Source organism: Oncorhynchus mykiss, chromosome 13 (assembly GCF_013265735.2).
Source record: "Oncorhynchus mykiss isolate Arlee chromosome 13, USDA_OmykA_1.1, whole genome shotgun sequence".
NCBI lineage: Eukaryota > Metazoa > Chordata > Actinopteri > Salmoniformes > Salmonidae > Oncorhynchus > Oncorhynchus mykiss.
The window spans coordinates 9909830-9924829 of record NC_048577.1 but is presented as its reverse complement, the minus strand read 5'-3'; the positions used below and the strand labels follow the sequence as shown (position 1 = coordinate 9924829).

Below are 15000 nucleotides of genomic sequence, written 5' to 3'. Positions count from 1 at the left end.
GTGATTGGTCTTTATGTGTGTGTTGTCTGAGTAACAAGAGACAGACAGGTCTTTATGTGTGTGTGTCTGAGTAACAAGAGACAGACAGGTCTTTATGTGTGTGTGTCTGAGTAACATACTTGTTCTGTGGTGAGAAGAGGTAGACAGACCAGTCCTCTCTTTTCTCACACCAGTCAGGCCTGTACACCTCCATCATCTTCTGGATACGGAAACACAGACTCTGGAGGAGGAAGAGAGGAGGAGGGGGAGGAGAGAGAGAGCGTGTGTGAGAAAGAGAGAGAGAAAGAGGGAGAGAGGAGGAGGGGGGAGGAGAGAGAGAGCGTGTGTGAGAAAGAGAGAGAGAAAGAGGAAGTGAGGAGGAGGGGGAGGAGAGAGAGAGCGTGTGAGAAAGAGAGAGAGAAAGAGGGAGAGAGGAGGAGGGGGAGGAGAGAGAGAGCGTGTGTGAGAAAGAGAGAGAGAGAGGGAGAGAGGAGGAGGGGGAGGAGAGAGAGAGCGTGTGTGAGAAAGAGAGAGAGAAAGAGGGAGAGAGGAGGGGGAGGAGAGAGAGAGCGTGTGTGAGAAAGAGAGAGAGAAAGAGGAAGAGAGGAGGAGGGGGAGGAGAGAGAGAGCGTGTGTGAGAAAGAGAGAGAGAAAGAGGGAGAGAGGAGGAGGGGGAGGAGAGAGAGAGCGTGTGAGAAAGAGAGAGAGAAAGAGGGAGAGAGGAGGAGGGGGAGGAGAGAGAGAGCGTGTGTGAGAAAGAGAGAGAGAAAGAGGGAGAGAGGAGGAGGGGGAGGAGAGAGAGAGCGTGTGTGAGAAAGAGAGAGAGAGAGGGAGAGAGGAGGAGGGGGAGGAGAGAGAGAGCGTGTGAGAAAGAGAGAGAGAAAGAGGGAGAGAGGAAATGTATTATCAATAGAGCAAAATGGGAGGACATTCATGTCACCTCTGGTGGTAATGTTTGATACAATGACTTGGCAGTCATTTCAGTCAAGGACATTTTTCCATCGAGTAAAAACCCTCTGGGTAAACATAGACTACTCAGTTGTAGCCAGTCTTGCAGTAAAACTCACATAGTCTATCTCCTCATCCAGGTCCGATCTGTCCTTGGCGAGGTTCAGCTGAGGGAAGACCTCCGTTAGGAGTTGGGCAGTCTGGGGACCCATAACACCAATAGGACTAGGAGCCTTTCCATTACAATCATGGTGCTCCACCACCATACCCCCACTGCCGCTGCTCCCTCCCCCAGAAACACTCCTCATCCTGGGGTTGGGGTGAGACGGAGGTCCCCCGGGGACCTGGAGCATGTTTGGCAGCTCCAGGGAGAGAGCGCGGCGGTCCCGGTGCCGGATGGCATTGCGTCGGGAGAGGAGGGGGAGAGGGGGAGCGTGGTGAGGGGGGAGGCGGAGAGCGGGGGAGAGGAGGAACTCATGTTCGGCTGAGTGGTAAAGGGAGTGGATGTGGGAGTGGGGGCTTCGGACACGGAGGCTTCCTCCCACCACACCTGCTCCCATCCCCCCTAGCCCCCGGGAGGGACAACCCAGGCTGTTCCAGCTGGACCTGAGGGCAGGCAGAATGTGGTGGGTACATGAAGAGTTCATAAAGTAGTTATAATGGATTCATAAAGGATTGGTACGTTCCTGAGATAAATAGTGTATTACACAAATAATTATGGATCAATAAGGTTACTTTAATAATTTAACAAGGACTAATAGGATATGACTGATTAATTAATGATCGATTCATGATTAATGAAGTAATCAAGTATTCCATTGCTCTAACTATCTACCTGCGGTTCCATGCACTCTGAGGAGGGGGAGGGCGACCCCAATGGTGGTGCAGGGAACTGCGGCCGTGGTGCTGTAACCAAGACAACAAAAGACAACATGAGAAAATGAACTGGTATTTGAACTGTATACGTTGGTAAATACATGATGTATATACCATATATACAACATAAAGACAACATTAAGGACCCCGTTTGGCCTCAGTCTCAATACGTCGGGGCGTGGACTCTACAAGCTGCCATGATGACTCGAATGCTTTCCACAGTTGTGTCAAGTTGGCTGGTAGAGGATCTCTACCCTGAATAGCTGGCTCTATCTCATCCCACAGATGCTCAATTGGATTGAGATCTGGTGACTGGGCAGGCCACTGCACTAAGCTGAATTCACTGTCGTGGAACCATTCCTGGCCAATCCTAGCCTTGTGGCATGGGGCATTACCCGGCTGAAAACAATCCTTTCACAGATGGATACACTGCTGCCATTAAGGGATGCGCCTGATTGGCAAAGATGTTCAAATATCCTGTGGTATTCAAACATTGCTCCACTTTTATCAAGGGGCCCAATGTGTGCCATGAAAACACACCATCACATCACCACCAGCCTGTAATGTTGACATGTGGCAGGATGGATGCATGTGTGGTTCTCTCCAAACCCTAGTCCTCCCATCAGCGTGAAACAGCAAGAAGCAGTATTCATCAGACCAGGCAATGTTTTTCCAATTCTCCAGTGTCCAGTGTTTTCGCTCCTTAGCCCACTGCAACCGCAGTTTCTGGGTCCAGTGTTTTCGTTCCTTAGCCCACTGCAACCTCAGTTTCTGGGTCCAGTGTTTTTGTTCCTAAGCCCACTGCAACCGCAGTTTCTGGTTCCAGTGTTTTCGTTCCTTAGCCCACTGCAACCGCAGTTTCTGGGTCCAGTGTTTTTGTTCCTTAGCCCACTGCAACCGCAGTTTCTGGGTCCAGTGTTTTTGTTCCTTAGCCCACTGCAACTGCAGTTTCGGGGCTTTTTCTGCTGAAAGAAGTGGAACTGGATTCACCTGGTCAGTCTGTCATGGAAAGAGCAGGTGTTCATAATGTTTTGTACACTCAGTGTATACAGTGGGGAGAACTAGTATTTGATACACTGCCGATTTTGCAGGTTTTCCTACTTACAAAGCATGTAGAGGTCTGTAATTTTTATCATAGGTACACTTCAACTGTGAGAGACGGAATCTAAAACAAAAATCCAGAAAATCACATTGTATGGTTTTTAAGTAATTAATTAGCATTTTATTGCATGACATAAGTATTTGATCACCTACCAACCAGTAAGAATTCCGGCTCTCACAGACCTGTTAGTTTTTCTTTAAGAAGCCCTCCTGTTCTCCACTCATTACCTGTATTAACTGCACCTGTTTGAACTCGTTACCTGTATAAAAGACACTTGCCCACACACTCAATCAAACAGAATCCAACCTCTCCACAATGGCCAAGACCAGAGAGCTGTGTAAGGAACACAGGGATTTAATTGTAGACCTGCACAAGGCTGGGATAGGCTATAGGACAATAGACAAGCAACTTGGTGAGAAGGCAACTGTTAGCGCAATTATTAGAAAATGAAAGAAGTTCAAGATGACGGTCAATCACTCTCGGTCAGGGTTTCCATGCAAGATCTCGCCTTGTGGGGCATCAATGATCATGAAGAAGGTGAGGGATCAGCCCAGAACTACACGGCAGGACCTGGTCAATGACCTGAAGAGAGCTGGGACCACAGTCTCAAAGAAAACCATTAGTAACACACTACGCCGTCATGGATTAAAATCCTGCTGCGCACGCAAGGTCCCCCTGCTCAAGCCAGCGCATGTCCAGGATCGTCTGAAGTTTGCCAATGACCGTCTGGATGATCCAGAGGAGGAATTGGAGAAGGTCATGTGGTCTGATGAGACAAAAATAGAGCTTTTTGGTCTAAACTCCACTCGCCGTGTTTGGAGGAAGAAGATGGATGAGTACAACCCCAAGAACACCATCCCAACCGTGAAGCATGGAGGTGGAAACATCATTCTTTGGGGATGTTTTCTGCAAAGGGGACAGGACGACTGCGCCGTATTGAGGGGAGGATGGATGGGGCCATGTATCGCGAGATCTTGGCCAACAACTTCCTTCCCTCAGTAAGAGCATTGAAGATGGGTTGTGGCTGGGTCTTCGAGCATGACAACGACCTGAAACACACAGCCAGGGCAACTAAGAAGTGGCTCCGTAAGAAGCATCTCAAGGTCCTGGAGTGGCCTAGCCAGTCTCCAGACTTGAGAAAATCTTTGGAGGGAGCTGAAAGTCCGTATTGCCCAGCGACAGCCCCGAAACCTGAAGGATCTGAAGAAGGTCTGTATAAAGGAGTGGGCCAAAATCCCTGCTGCAGTGTGTGAAAACCTGGTCAAGAGGAAACGTATGATCTCTGTAATTGCAAACAAAGGTTTCTGTACCAAATATTAAGTTATGCTTTTCTGATGTATCAAATACTTATGTCATGCAATAAAATGCAAATTAATTAGTTAAAAAATCATACAATGTGATTTTCTGGATTTTTGTTTTAGATTCCGTCTCTCACAGTTGAAGTGTACCTAGGATAAAAATTACAGACCTCTACATGCTGGGAAACCTGCAAAATCGGCAGTGTATCAAATACTTGTTCTCCCCACTGTATATCTATATATATATATATATATATATATATATATATATATATTTATATAAAGACTTTCTAGACAGTGTTTCTGCCGACGTTCAAATGAAGCCTCACCAGTGAAACTTTACCAAGTGAGTTAACTGACCGTTCTAAACCGTGTGAGTGGTGCCCTAGGAGGTGATAGCCCCTCTGTCAGGATAATTACATGGTTTACTTCTGGAGTCGTCCCTGTGACGACAATCACAGTCTTTTTCACAGCTATATACCGGAGGAATTTATACCACCGTTGCCACAGCAACGCTTATTTTGTCCCACCCCCCTTTCATTTTTTGTGTGAGATGTGTCTCACCTCATTAAACAGATATACATCAACACAACAGGGAAAAACCAAAGTGGAAGAAAGACAAAAAAGTGTTTTTAGATTCTTCAGGTAAATTGAGTAAATAAAAAAAATGGCATCATTGATCAAACAATTAACTTGGAACTCTCTCAGGCTACTGGTAGGGGACAGAAACATTCATGTTAACTTTTACCCCCAGGCAGTGGAGTATACAATGATTGTGGAGGACTTCAGCAAAGATGTCTTACATTGTTATTAACATGTGACAATTAAGACAAGTATGTCACTAAACTATACATAATCCTCTCTTCCTCTCTCTCTCTCTCTCTATATATATATATATATATATATATATATCTCTCTAGCTCTCTCTCTCACTCTCATTCTCTCTCTCTCTCTCTCTCTCTCGCTCTCTGTCGCTCTCATTCTGTCTCTCTCCTTCCCTCTCTCTCTCTCTCTCGTTTAATTAACGGTGGTTGCCATGGCGACTGGAATCCCGGGAACTGAGCCAGGCTCAATCAACCAAAGGCAGGCTTCGGCTCGACAGACAGATGCGTGGTGTCGAGGGAGTTCCTGAACTGGGAACGTTGTGATCAGAATCTCCCCCGTCGTCGGGAATGTTTCTCGAATTGAAGACTCCATCCGGAATAGTCTGCGGCTGACTAGTGGCTAAGCAGACCCTTGATAACTGCCATTATGTGGCGTGTAGTGTGTAATTTGTGTAATGCAACTTGTACATAGTCTGGGGTCTAGGAAATCATAGACTGCGGACATTTAAAGAATAGCTGTTATATTTACGATATGCTAAGTGTTGCTATTAGGGAAAGTCCTCTTTTAAGGGTATTTAAACTGAGAAATTCTGGGTTAATGGTTGAGTGTGTGTGTGTGTGTTACATCTCACCAGAGAGAATGATCTCCTCTGCTCCAGGTTGGCCTTGCCCAGACTCATAACGCTGCTCTTCCGTGACCCCAGGGCATAGGTCAGCCTGTCAGTGGGGTACGACCCCCTGGGGGTCATCACCGGGGTCAACGTGGTCAACTCCAGGTGCCCGTTAGGGGTCAAAGTGCAGATCTTAGGATCTAAAAGGGCGAAGATGAAGAAGAAGAAGGACAGAGCTTTATATAAATAATTGCATTCGGTCTCTAAAACAGCCCTTGTAGTTTTTCCTAAATCCTCATATATACCCCCAGCTAGCTCCACTTGTTTGAAGTATTAAAATATTAACACACATGATACCTACTCTCCAGTCTTCATCCATAACGTAACACCCCAAGGAGACACAGAACAGAGTTATCCACAACAGGAATACTAGGTCTGACACCTCACATAGAGCCCCACATTGGAGGTGTCACAGTACCTATAAAAACTAGGAGTCACACAGGGAAATGGTTCCAATCATTTTCCCCACAGGGCATTTCAGAAACACTTCAAATAAGGGCTGTGTTTTGGCTGTGTTTCGTGTAGACTTACCCTGGCATGATGTTTTGATAATCATGTAAATCTCTCTCGGACAAGGCGACTTTTATCAATATATTAGTCTCTATTTACTCTCAGATTGAAAATGCTAATTAGCATCAAAGTAAGACGATAAGACTACAAATCCCTGCAAGCTCCTGCACTTCCTCTATAGCTGGCACCTTTGCTAACGGGTACATTTAAAAAAACTTTAGCCAATTTATTAATGACTAAATTTACCTTTGGCTCGATTCGGCAGTCTCGTCCAGATCATCACTGCATTTGTACTTCTTTATGATAGCCACGTTAGCAGCTAATTCGCATTTCATTTTTGGGGGGTAAATACAGACGAATACATTGATGAAAGTCACCTTGTCCGAGAAAGATTTACACGGTTATAAAAACATTAAATCAGGGTAAGACTACAGGAAACACAGCCATTATTTGAAGTGTTTCTGAAATCCCCTGTGGGAAATATGGATGGTGGAAAAACGACTGGAACCGTTTCCTTGTTTGACCGCTAGGTTTTCTGGGTATTATGACTCATTCTGTGGTACTCTATGGAGGTCAGGCTTTACAGAACATGTTCTCCGGGTCTTAGATGATCTAATAGTGTTTCTGGCTGAGCTCAGGGGGCTCTGTAAGCTGATTGGCTAAACCGGGGTCAGAGTTATGAATTATAGATAACAGACGGGGTTCTTTTTGTCAGTTAGAACACGTAGTCTTACTCTCTTTTCTCTTTCACTCAGTCTGAGGAGAGCTTGAAGCTGCCTTGGTTCAAATAAGGTGAGGACATCTGTAATGGAAGTGGGAGACTGTGAGGAAGAGTTGATGTGGGTGGGTGGGGGAGGGTGTGTGTGTGTGTGTGTGTGTGTGTGTTGTAGAGAACACTGAGTGCTACCCAGAATGAACCCCAAAACAGCCCTTTCTGTCTCCATGTGTGTCCCTGTCTACTTCAGCACTCTGTGCACTATAACTCCTCACTGCATGACTATACTTTGGTATGAATCCCATCCAGAATTCTACAGTTGTCTTGGGAACCACCTTCCTTTGTCTGTGACTGAATACCTAGTCCGTGTACAATGGTTTCCAGGATGCTCTACCCCCCACCCCTTTAATGTGTTGTGTACAACATCCTTGAAACATGAGCATGAAGAATGCTCTGCTTTGTCCTCTGCTTGTCCTCTGCTTGTCCTAGAAACCACTGTACAGGTGTTGTATTCTGGATGTTACCATCCAAACCACAGCATTATATTGTGAATGTTACCATCCAAACCACAGCATTATATTGTGAATGTTACCATCCAAACCACAGCATTACATTGTGAATGTTACCATCCAAACCACAGCAATACATTCTGGATGTTACCATCCAAACCACAGCATTATATTGTGAATGTTACCATCCAAACCACAGCATTATATTGTGAATGTTACCATCCAAACCACAGCAATACATTCTGGATGTTACCATCCAAACCACAGCATTATATTCTGGATGTTACCATCCAAACCACAGCATTACATTGTGAATGTTACCATCCAAACCACAGCATTATATTGTGAATGTTACCATCCAAACCACAGCAATACATTGTGAATGTTACCATCCAAACCACAGCAATACATTGTGAATGTTACCATCCAAACCACAGCAATACATTGTGAATGTTACCATCCAAACCACAGCAATACATTGTGAATGTTACCATCCAAACCACAGCAATACATTGTGAATGTTACCATCCAAACCACAGTATTATATTGTGAATGTTACCATCCAAACCACAGTATTATATTGTGAATGTTACCATCCAAACCACAGTATTATATTGTGAATGTTACCATCCAAACCACAGCATTACATTGTGAATGTTACCATCCAAACCACAGCATTATATTCTGGATGTTACCATCCAAACCACAGCATTACATTGTGAATGTTACCATCCAAACCACAGTATTATATTGTGAATGTTACCATCCAAACCACAGCATTATATTCTGGATGTTACCATCCAAACCACAGCATTACATTGTGAATGTTACCATCCAAACCACAGTATTATATTGTGAATGTTACCATCCAAACCACAGCATTATATTCTGGATGTTACCATCCAAACCACAGCATTACATTGTGAATGTTACCATCCAAACCACAGTATTATATTGTGAATGTTACCATCCAAACCACAGCAATACATTGTGAATGTTACCATCCAAACCACAGCATTACATTGTGAATGTTACCATCCAAACCACAGCATTACATTGTGAATGTTACCATCCAAACCACAGCATTATATTCTGGATGTTACCATCCAAACCACAGCATTACATTGTGAATGTTACCATCCAAACCACAGCAATACATTGTGAATGTTACCATCCAAACCACAGCATTACATTGTGAATGTTACCATCCAAACCACAGCATTACATTGTGAATGTTACCATCCAAACCACAGCATTACATTGTGAATGTTACCATCCAAACCACAGTATTACATTGTGAATGTTACCATCCAAACCACAGCATTACATTGTGAATGTTACCATCCAAACCACAGTATTACATTGTGAATGTTACCATCCAAACCACAGTATTACATTGTGAATGTTACCATCCAAACCACAGCATTACATTGTGAATGTTACCATCCAAACCACAGCATTGTATTGTGAATGCTACCATCCAAACCACAGCATTATATTGTGAATGTTACCATCCAAACCACAGCAATACATTGTGAATGTTACCATCCAAACCACAGCATTATATTGTGAATGTTACCATCCAAACCACAGCAATACATTGTGAATGTTACCATCCAAACCACAGCATTACATTGTGAATGCAGTATATGAAGACTCACCAGACAGTTTGAGAGAATCATTAAGCTTCTCACTCTCGTCAAAGTTAGAGGGGGAACTGTCATCCTCTGAATAGGAGCGATTAGCATCTCCCTGGTGGAGAGACAGAGAGAGGAAGAGAGAGAGGAAGAGAGAGGGAGGGAGTGAAGGAGAGAGAAAGACAGGAAGAGAGAGAGGGGAAGAGAGAGAAAGAAAGAAAAAGAGAGGGAGGCAGGGCAAGAGAGAAAGGGGGAGGAATGGACGAAGAGTGGGAGGGAGAGAGGAGGAAGAACATGAATGCTACATCAAAAGATCTATGCCATGTCATTGGTTTGAAGTATGGTAACCCCCCCCCCCCCCCCAAAAAAAAGCTCAAACTCTTACCTCAGCCTGAAATCCCTCTACCAAGATGGCCACCAGCAGGTTGAAGAGGACGTAGTTCCCAAACGTCATAAGAGCTACGAAGTACAGAGCAGCTAGAGGAGAGGTGGCAGCCATTCCATTATACAGCACCGTGTTCCAGTCTTCCTGGGTTAGGATCTACACAGAGAAAGAAGGAGAGAAAGAGATGGGGGTGAGAGAAGGAGAGAGGGATGAGAGAAGGAGAGAGGAAGGAGAGGATAGAGGGATGAGAGAAGTACAGAGCAGCTAGAGGAGTGGTGGAGGAGAAATGGATGAGAGTAGGAGCGTGGGATGAGAGAAGTAGAGGGGGATGAGAGAAGGAGCGAGGGATGAGAGAAGGATGGATGAGAGAAGGAGTGAGGGAAGAGAAGAGGGGGATGAGAGAAGGAGAGAGGGATAAGAGTAGGAGCGAGGGATGAGCGATGGATGAGAGAAGGAGAGAGGGATGAGAGATGGAGGAGAGAAGGAGAGAGGGATGAGAGAAGGAGAGAGGGATGATAGAAGGAGAGAGGGATGATAGATGGAGGAGAGAAGGAGAGAGGGATGAGAGAAGGAGAGAGGGATGATAGAAGGAGAGAGGGATGAGAGGAGATAGGGATGAGAGATGGAGAGAAGGAGAGAGGGATGAGAGAAGGAGAGAGAGGTGAGAAAAGGAGAGAGGAGATAGGGATGAGAGATGGATGAGAGGAGGAGAGAGGGATGAGAGAAGGAGAGAGCAGCTGAGGAGAGGTGGAGGTCATGCACAATGCACACACACACTACCACCCCTTTACCTGAAACACAGTGACGATGGCCCAGAGTAGAGAGTCAAAGTTCTTCCTGTCTGGAACAGTGTCTCCTGCCTCTGTCTTCAGGCTGAACTTGCAGCCAAAGATATGCATCCCCAAGATACTGCAACCCAAGACAGACAATACACTTCTAATATGACCAATAGAAAACTACACTCATCCCCAAGATACTGCAACCCAAGACAGACAATACACTTCTAATATGACCAATAGAAAACTACACTCATCCCCAAGATACTGCAACCCAAGACAGACAATACACTTCTAATATGACCAATAGAAAACTACACTCATCCCCAAGATACTGCAACCCAAGACAGACAATACACTTCTAATATGACCAATAGAAAACTACACTCATCCCCAAGATACTGTAACACAAGGATATAAATGAAACAAACCAAGTTGTCCAGGGAATAAGAACGGCTCAATCATAACCTGATGTAGGGATGTGTGCAGAAACATGTCTTAGCGGTTTCATCTCTTGAAAGATAAACCCTATGTAACCAGCCGTGGAGGGTGTTTGTGTAGGCTACTGTCTGTCTAGGGAGTTGTAATGTTATTGACATTAATAGGAGGGTGTTTGTGTAGGCTACTGTCTGTCTAGGGAGTTGTAATGTTATTGACATTAATAGGAGGGTGTTTGTGTAGGCTACTGTCTGTCTAGGGAGTTGTAATGTTATTGACATTAATAGGAGGGTGTTTGTGTAGGCTACTGTCTGTCTAGGGAGTTGTAATGTTATTGACATTAATAGGAGGGTGTTTGTGTAGGCTACTGTCTGTCTAGGGAGTTGTAATGTTATTGACATTAATAGGAGGGTGTTTGTGTAGGCTACTGTCTGTCTAGGGAGTTGTAATGTTATTGACATTAATAGGAGGGTGTTTGTGTAGGCTACTGTCTGTCTAGGGAGTTGTAATGTTATTGACATTAATAGGAGGGTGTTTGTGTAGGCTACTGTCTGTCTAGGGAGTTGTAATGTTATTGACATTAATAGGAGGGTGTTTGTGTAGGCTACTGTCTGTCTAGGGAGTTGTAATGTTATTGACATTATTAGGAGGGTGTTTGTGTAGGCTACTGTCTGTCTAGGGAGTTGTAATGTTATTGACATTAATAGGAGGGTGTTTGTGTAGGCTACTGTCTGTCCAGGGAGTTGTAATGTTATTGACATTAATAGGAGGGTGTTTGTGTAGGCTACTGTATGTCTAGGGAGTTGTAATGTTATTGACATTAATAGGAGGGTGTTTGTGTAGGCTACTGTCTGTCTAGGGAGTTGTAATGTTATTGACATTAATAGGAGGGTGTTTGTGTAGGCTACTGTATGTCTAGGGAGTTGTAATGTTATTGACATTAATAGGAGGGTGTTTGTGTAGGCTACTGTCTGTCTAGGGAGTTGTAATGTTATTGACATTAATAGGAGGGTGTTTGTGTAGGCTACTGTCTGTCTAGGGAGTTGTAATGTTATTGACATTAATAGGAGGGTGTTTGTGTAGGCTACTGTCTGTCTAGGGAGTTGTAATGTTATTGACATTAATAGGAGGATGTTTGTGTAGGCTACTGTCTGTCTAGGGAGTTGTAATGTTATTGACATTATTAGGAGGGTGTTTGTGTAGGCTACTGTCTGTCTAGGGAGTTGTAATGTTATTGACATTAATAGGAGGGTGTTTGTGTAGGCTACTGTCTGTCTAGGGAGTTGTAATGTTATTGACATTAATAGGAGGGTGTTTGTGTAGGCTACTGTCTGTCTAGGGAGTTGTAATGTTATTGACATTATTAGGAGGGTGTTTGTGTAGGCTACTGTCTGTCTAGGGAGTTGTAATGTTATTGACATTAATAGGAGGGTGTTTGTGTAGGCTACTGTCTGTCTAGGGAGTTGTAATGTTATTGACATTAATAGGAGGGTGTTTGTGTAGGCTACTGTCTGTCTAGGGAGTTGTAATGTTATTGACATTAATAGGAGGGTGTTTGTGTAGGCTACTGTCTGTCTAGGGAGTTGTAATGTTATTGACATTAATAGGAGGGTGTTTGTGTAGGCTACTGTCTGTCTAGGGAGTTGTAATGTTATTGACATTAATAGGAGGGTGTTTGTGTAGGCTACTGTCTGTCTAGGGAGTTGTAATGTTATTGACATTAATAGGAGGGTGTTTGTGTAGGCTACTGTCTGTCTAGGGAGTTGTAATGTTATTGAAAGATAAACCCTATGTAACCAACCGTGGAGGGTGTTTGTGTAGGCTACTGTATGTCTAGGGAGTTGTAATGTTATTGACATTAATAGGAGGGCATTGTCAATGTGTTCCATTTATCCTGTGTATGCCTCTCTGCACTGAAGTGGAACTGAAGCATCTGAATGGAAGAGGGAGAAGAGGAGGAAGATGGAGGAGGAGGAGATGACGAAGAAGGAGAAGGAGAAGGAGAAGAAGGAGAAGAAGAAGGAGACGAAGGAGAAGGAGAAGAGGGAGAAAGAGACGAAGAAGGAGAGGAGGGAGAAGGAGAAGAAGGAGAAGAGGGAGAAGGAGAAGATGAAGGAGAAGAAGTAGAAGGAGAAGAAGGAGAAGAAGGAGAAGGAGAAGAAAGAGAAGGAGAAGAAGGAGAAGGAGAAGGAGAAGAAAGAGAAGGAGAAGAAGGAGAAGGAGAAGAGAAAGGAAAATGAGAAGGAGAAGGGGAAGGAAAAATCTACACTGATTATTACACTGGGGCTTCCTGTATGTTTCTCTGTCAGTCTCAGCCACTGATTATTACACTGGGGCTTCTTGTATGTTTCTCTGTCAGTCTCAGCCACTGATTATTACACTGGGGCTTCCTGTATGTTTCTCTGTCAGTCTCAGCCTCTACAGTCAACAGGTGGTAATGTCTAGAACCTCTTCATGATGGGAATTCAATGACATGGAAGTGTAGTCAGTCAGGCAGGCAGGCTGACGCACATACACTGTGTGCTGTGTGCATGGTGAGTGTGTGTGTCCACCACTGTGCCTGCATGTATGTATATGTGACTGCATGCGTACCAGGTGTGTGTGTGTGTGTGTGTGTGTGTGTGTGTGTGTGATCGTGTACATACAGATGTGTACAAAGCGGTGTGTGTACCTGAATATAAAGATGAACAGCATCAACAGCATACAGAAGGTGGCCACATTGTCCATAGTCTTCATCAGGACCACGAGCTGTCTGCGCAGCGCTGGCATGAACCTGACTAGCTTCAGGACACGAAGGAGTCTGAAGGTCCTCAAAATGGACAGACCTCCGTCAGACTGGCCGATGATCTCACACACACTGGCGAGAGGGAGGGCAGGGGAGGGAGGGAGAAAGAGGAGAGGGGGAGACTCAATCAAGACTTTCAATACATTTCAACAGATTTGGGTCTGTATTGGTTTGAATATTGGGATGACATTGTTGAACAGATTTGGATGATAATCCTTCCGTTGTTAACCTGATAATGACGATGACACCGTCGAACACATTGTAGGGGTTTCTCAGATAGTTGAAACATCCGGACGCTGTTATCTTCAGGATCATCTCCATGGCAAACATACTAGTGAACACTATGTTACAGATCTCCAACACGTTGGTTAGTTCCTCAGGCTAGTGGAGAGAGAGAGGGAAGGGGGAGAGGGTAGGGACCAGATAGAGAGAGAACGAGAGAAAGAGAGAGAGAGAGAGATATCTGTATATTGCTTTATACATTGGGAACGTACCCCCCACACACACCCTCTTTCTTTCCTCTCCTTCTCTATTTCCTCTCTCTCCCTCTCTCTTTATTCCCACTCCTCTCTTTCCTCTCTCTCACCCTCACACTTTATTTCCTCTCCTTCTCTCTTTCCTCTCTCTCCCTCTCTCTTTATTCCCACTCCTCTCTTTACTGTCTCTCTCCCTCACACGTTCTTTCCTCTCCTTCTCTCTTTGCTCTCACTTTCTTTCCTCTCCTTCTCTCTTCCTCTCCACTCCTTCCTCTCTCTTTCTTTCCTCTCATTCTCTTTTTCCTCTCTCTCTCCCTCTCACTTTCTTTCCTCTCCTCTCTTTCCTCTCTCTCTTCCCCACACTTTCTTTCCTCTCCTCTCTTTGCGCTCTCTTTCTTTCCTCTCCTTCTCTCTTTCTTTCCCCTCTCTCCCTCTCTCTTTCCTCTCTCCCTACTTCTTTCTTTCCTCTCCTTCTCTCTTTCATCCCCTTATCTCTTTCCTCTCCTTCTCTCTTTCCTCTCCTTGTCTCTTTCCTCTCTCTCCCTCTATCTATCTTTCTTTCCTCTCATTCTCTCTTTCCTCTCTCTCTCTCTTTCCTCTCCTTCTCTCTTTCCTCTCTCTATCTTTCCTCTCCTTCTCTCTTTCCTCTCTCTCTTTCCTCTCTCTCTCTCCCTCTCTTACTTTCCTCTCCTTCTCACTTTCTTTCCACTCACTCTCTCTTTCCTCTCCTTCTCTCTTTGCTCTCTCTTCATTTCCTCTCCTCTCGTTCCTCTCTCCCTCTCTCTTACTTTCCTCTCCTTCTATCGTTCCTCTCGCCCTCTCTTTCTTTCCTCTCCTTCTCTCTTTCCTCTCTCCCTCTCTTACTTTCCTCTCCTTCTCTCGTTCCTCTCTCCCTCTCTCTTTCTTTCCTCTCCTTCTCTCTCCCTATCTCTTACTTTCCTCTCCTTCTCTCGTTCCTCTCTCCCTCTCTTACTTTCCTCTCCCTCTCTCTTTCCCCTCCTTCTCTCTTTCTTTCCTCTCTCCCTCTCTTACTTTCCTCTCCCTCTCTCGCTAGTCAGGCAGTTCAATCTC

At 44.7% G+C, this 15000-nt stretch overlaps 1 protein-coding gene across 1 annotated transcript in view; it reads right to left on the bottom strand.

Moving 5' to 3' along the window:
• The window catches only part of LOC110487510 (voltage-dependent T-type calcium channel subunit alpha-1I-like), a 66284-nt gene that overhangs the window by 51030 nt on the left and 254 nt on the right, over nucleotides 1-15000 (bottom strand). Inside the window, exons 2-10 of the mRNA XM_036942586.1 lie at nucleotides 13683-13834; nucleotides 13340-13525; nucleotides 10246-10363; nucleotides 9455-9610; nucleotides 9094-9184; nucleotides 5660-5838; nucleotides 1763-1833; nucleotides 1047-1533; nucleotides 120-220 (exon numbers count right to left, since the gene is read on the bottom strand). Of these exons, the coding sequence (XP_036798481.1) occupies nucleotides 120-220; nucleotides 1047-1533; nucleotides 1763-1833; nucleotides 5660-5838; nucleotides 9094-9184; nucleotides 9455-9610; nucleotides 10246-10363; nucleotides 13340-13525; nucleotides 13683-13834 (1541 nt within the window). The remainder of the gene's footprint in view (nucleotides 1-119; nucleotides 221-1046; nucleotides 1534-1762; nucleotides 1834-5659; nucleotides 5839-9093; nucleotides 9185-9454; nucleotides 9611-10245; nucleotides 10364-13339; nucleotides 13526-13682; nucleotides 13835-15000) is intronic.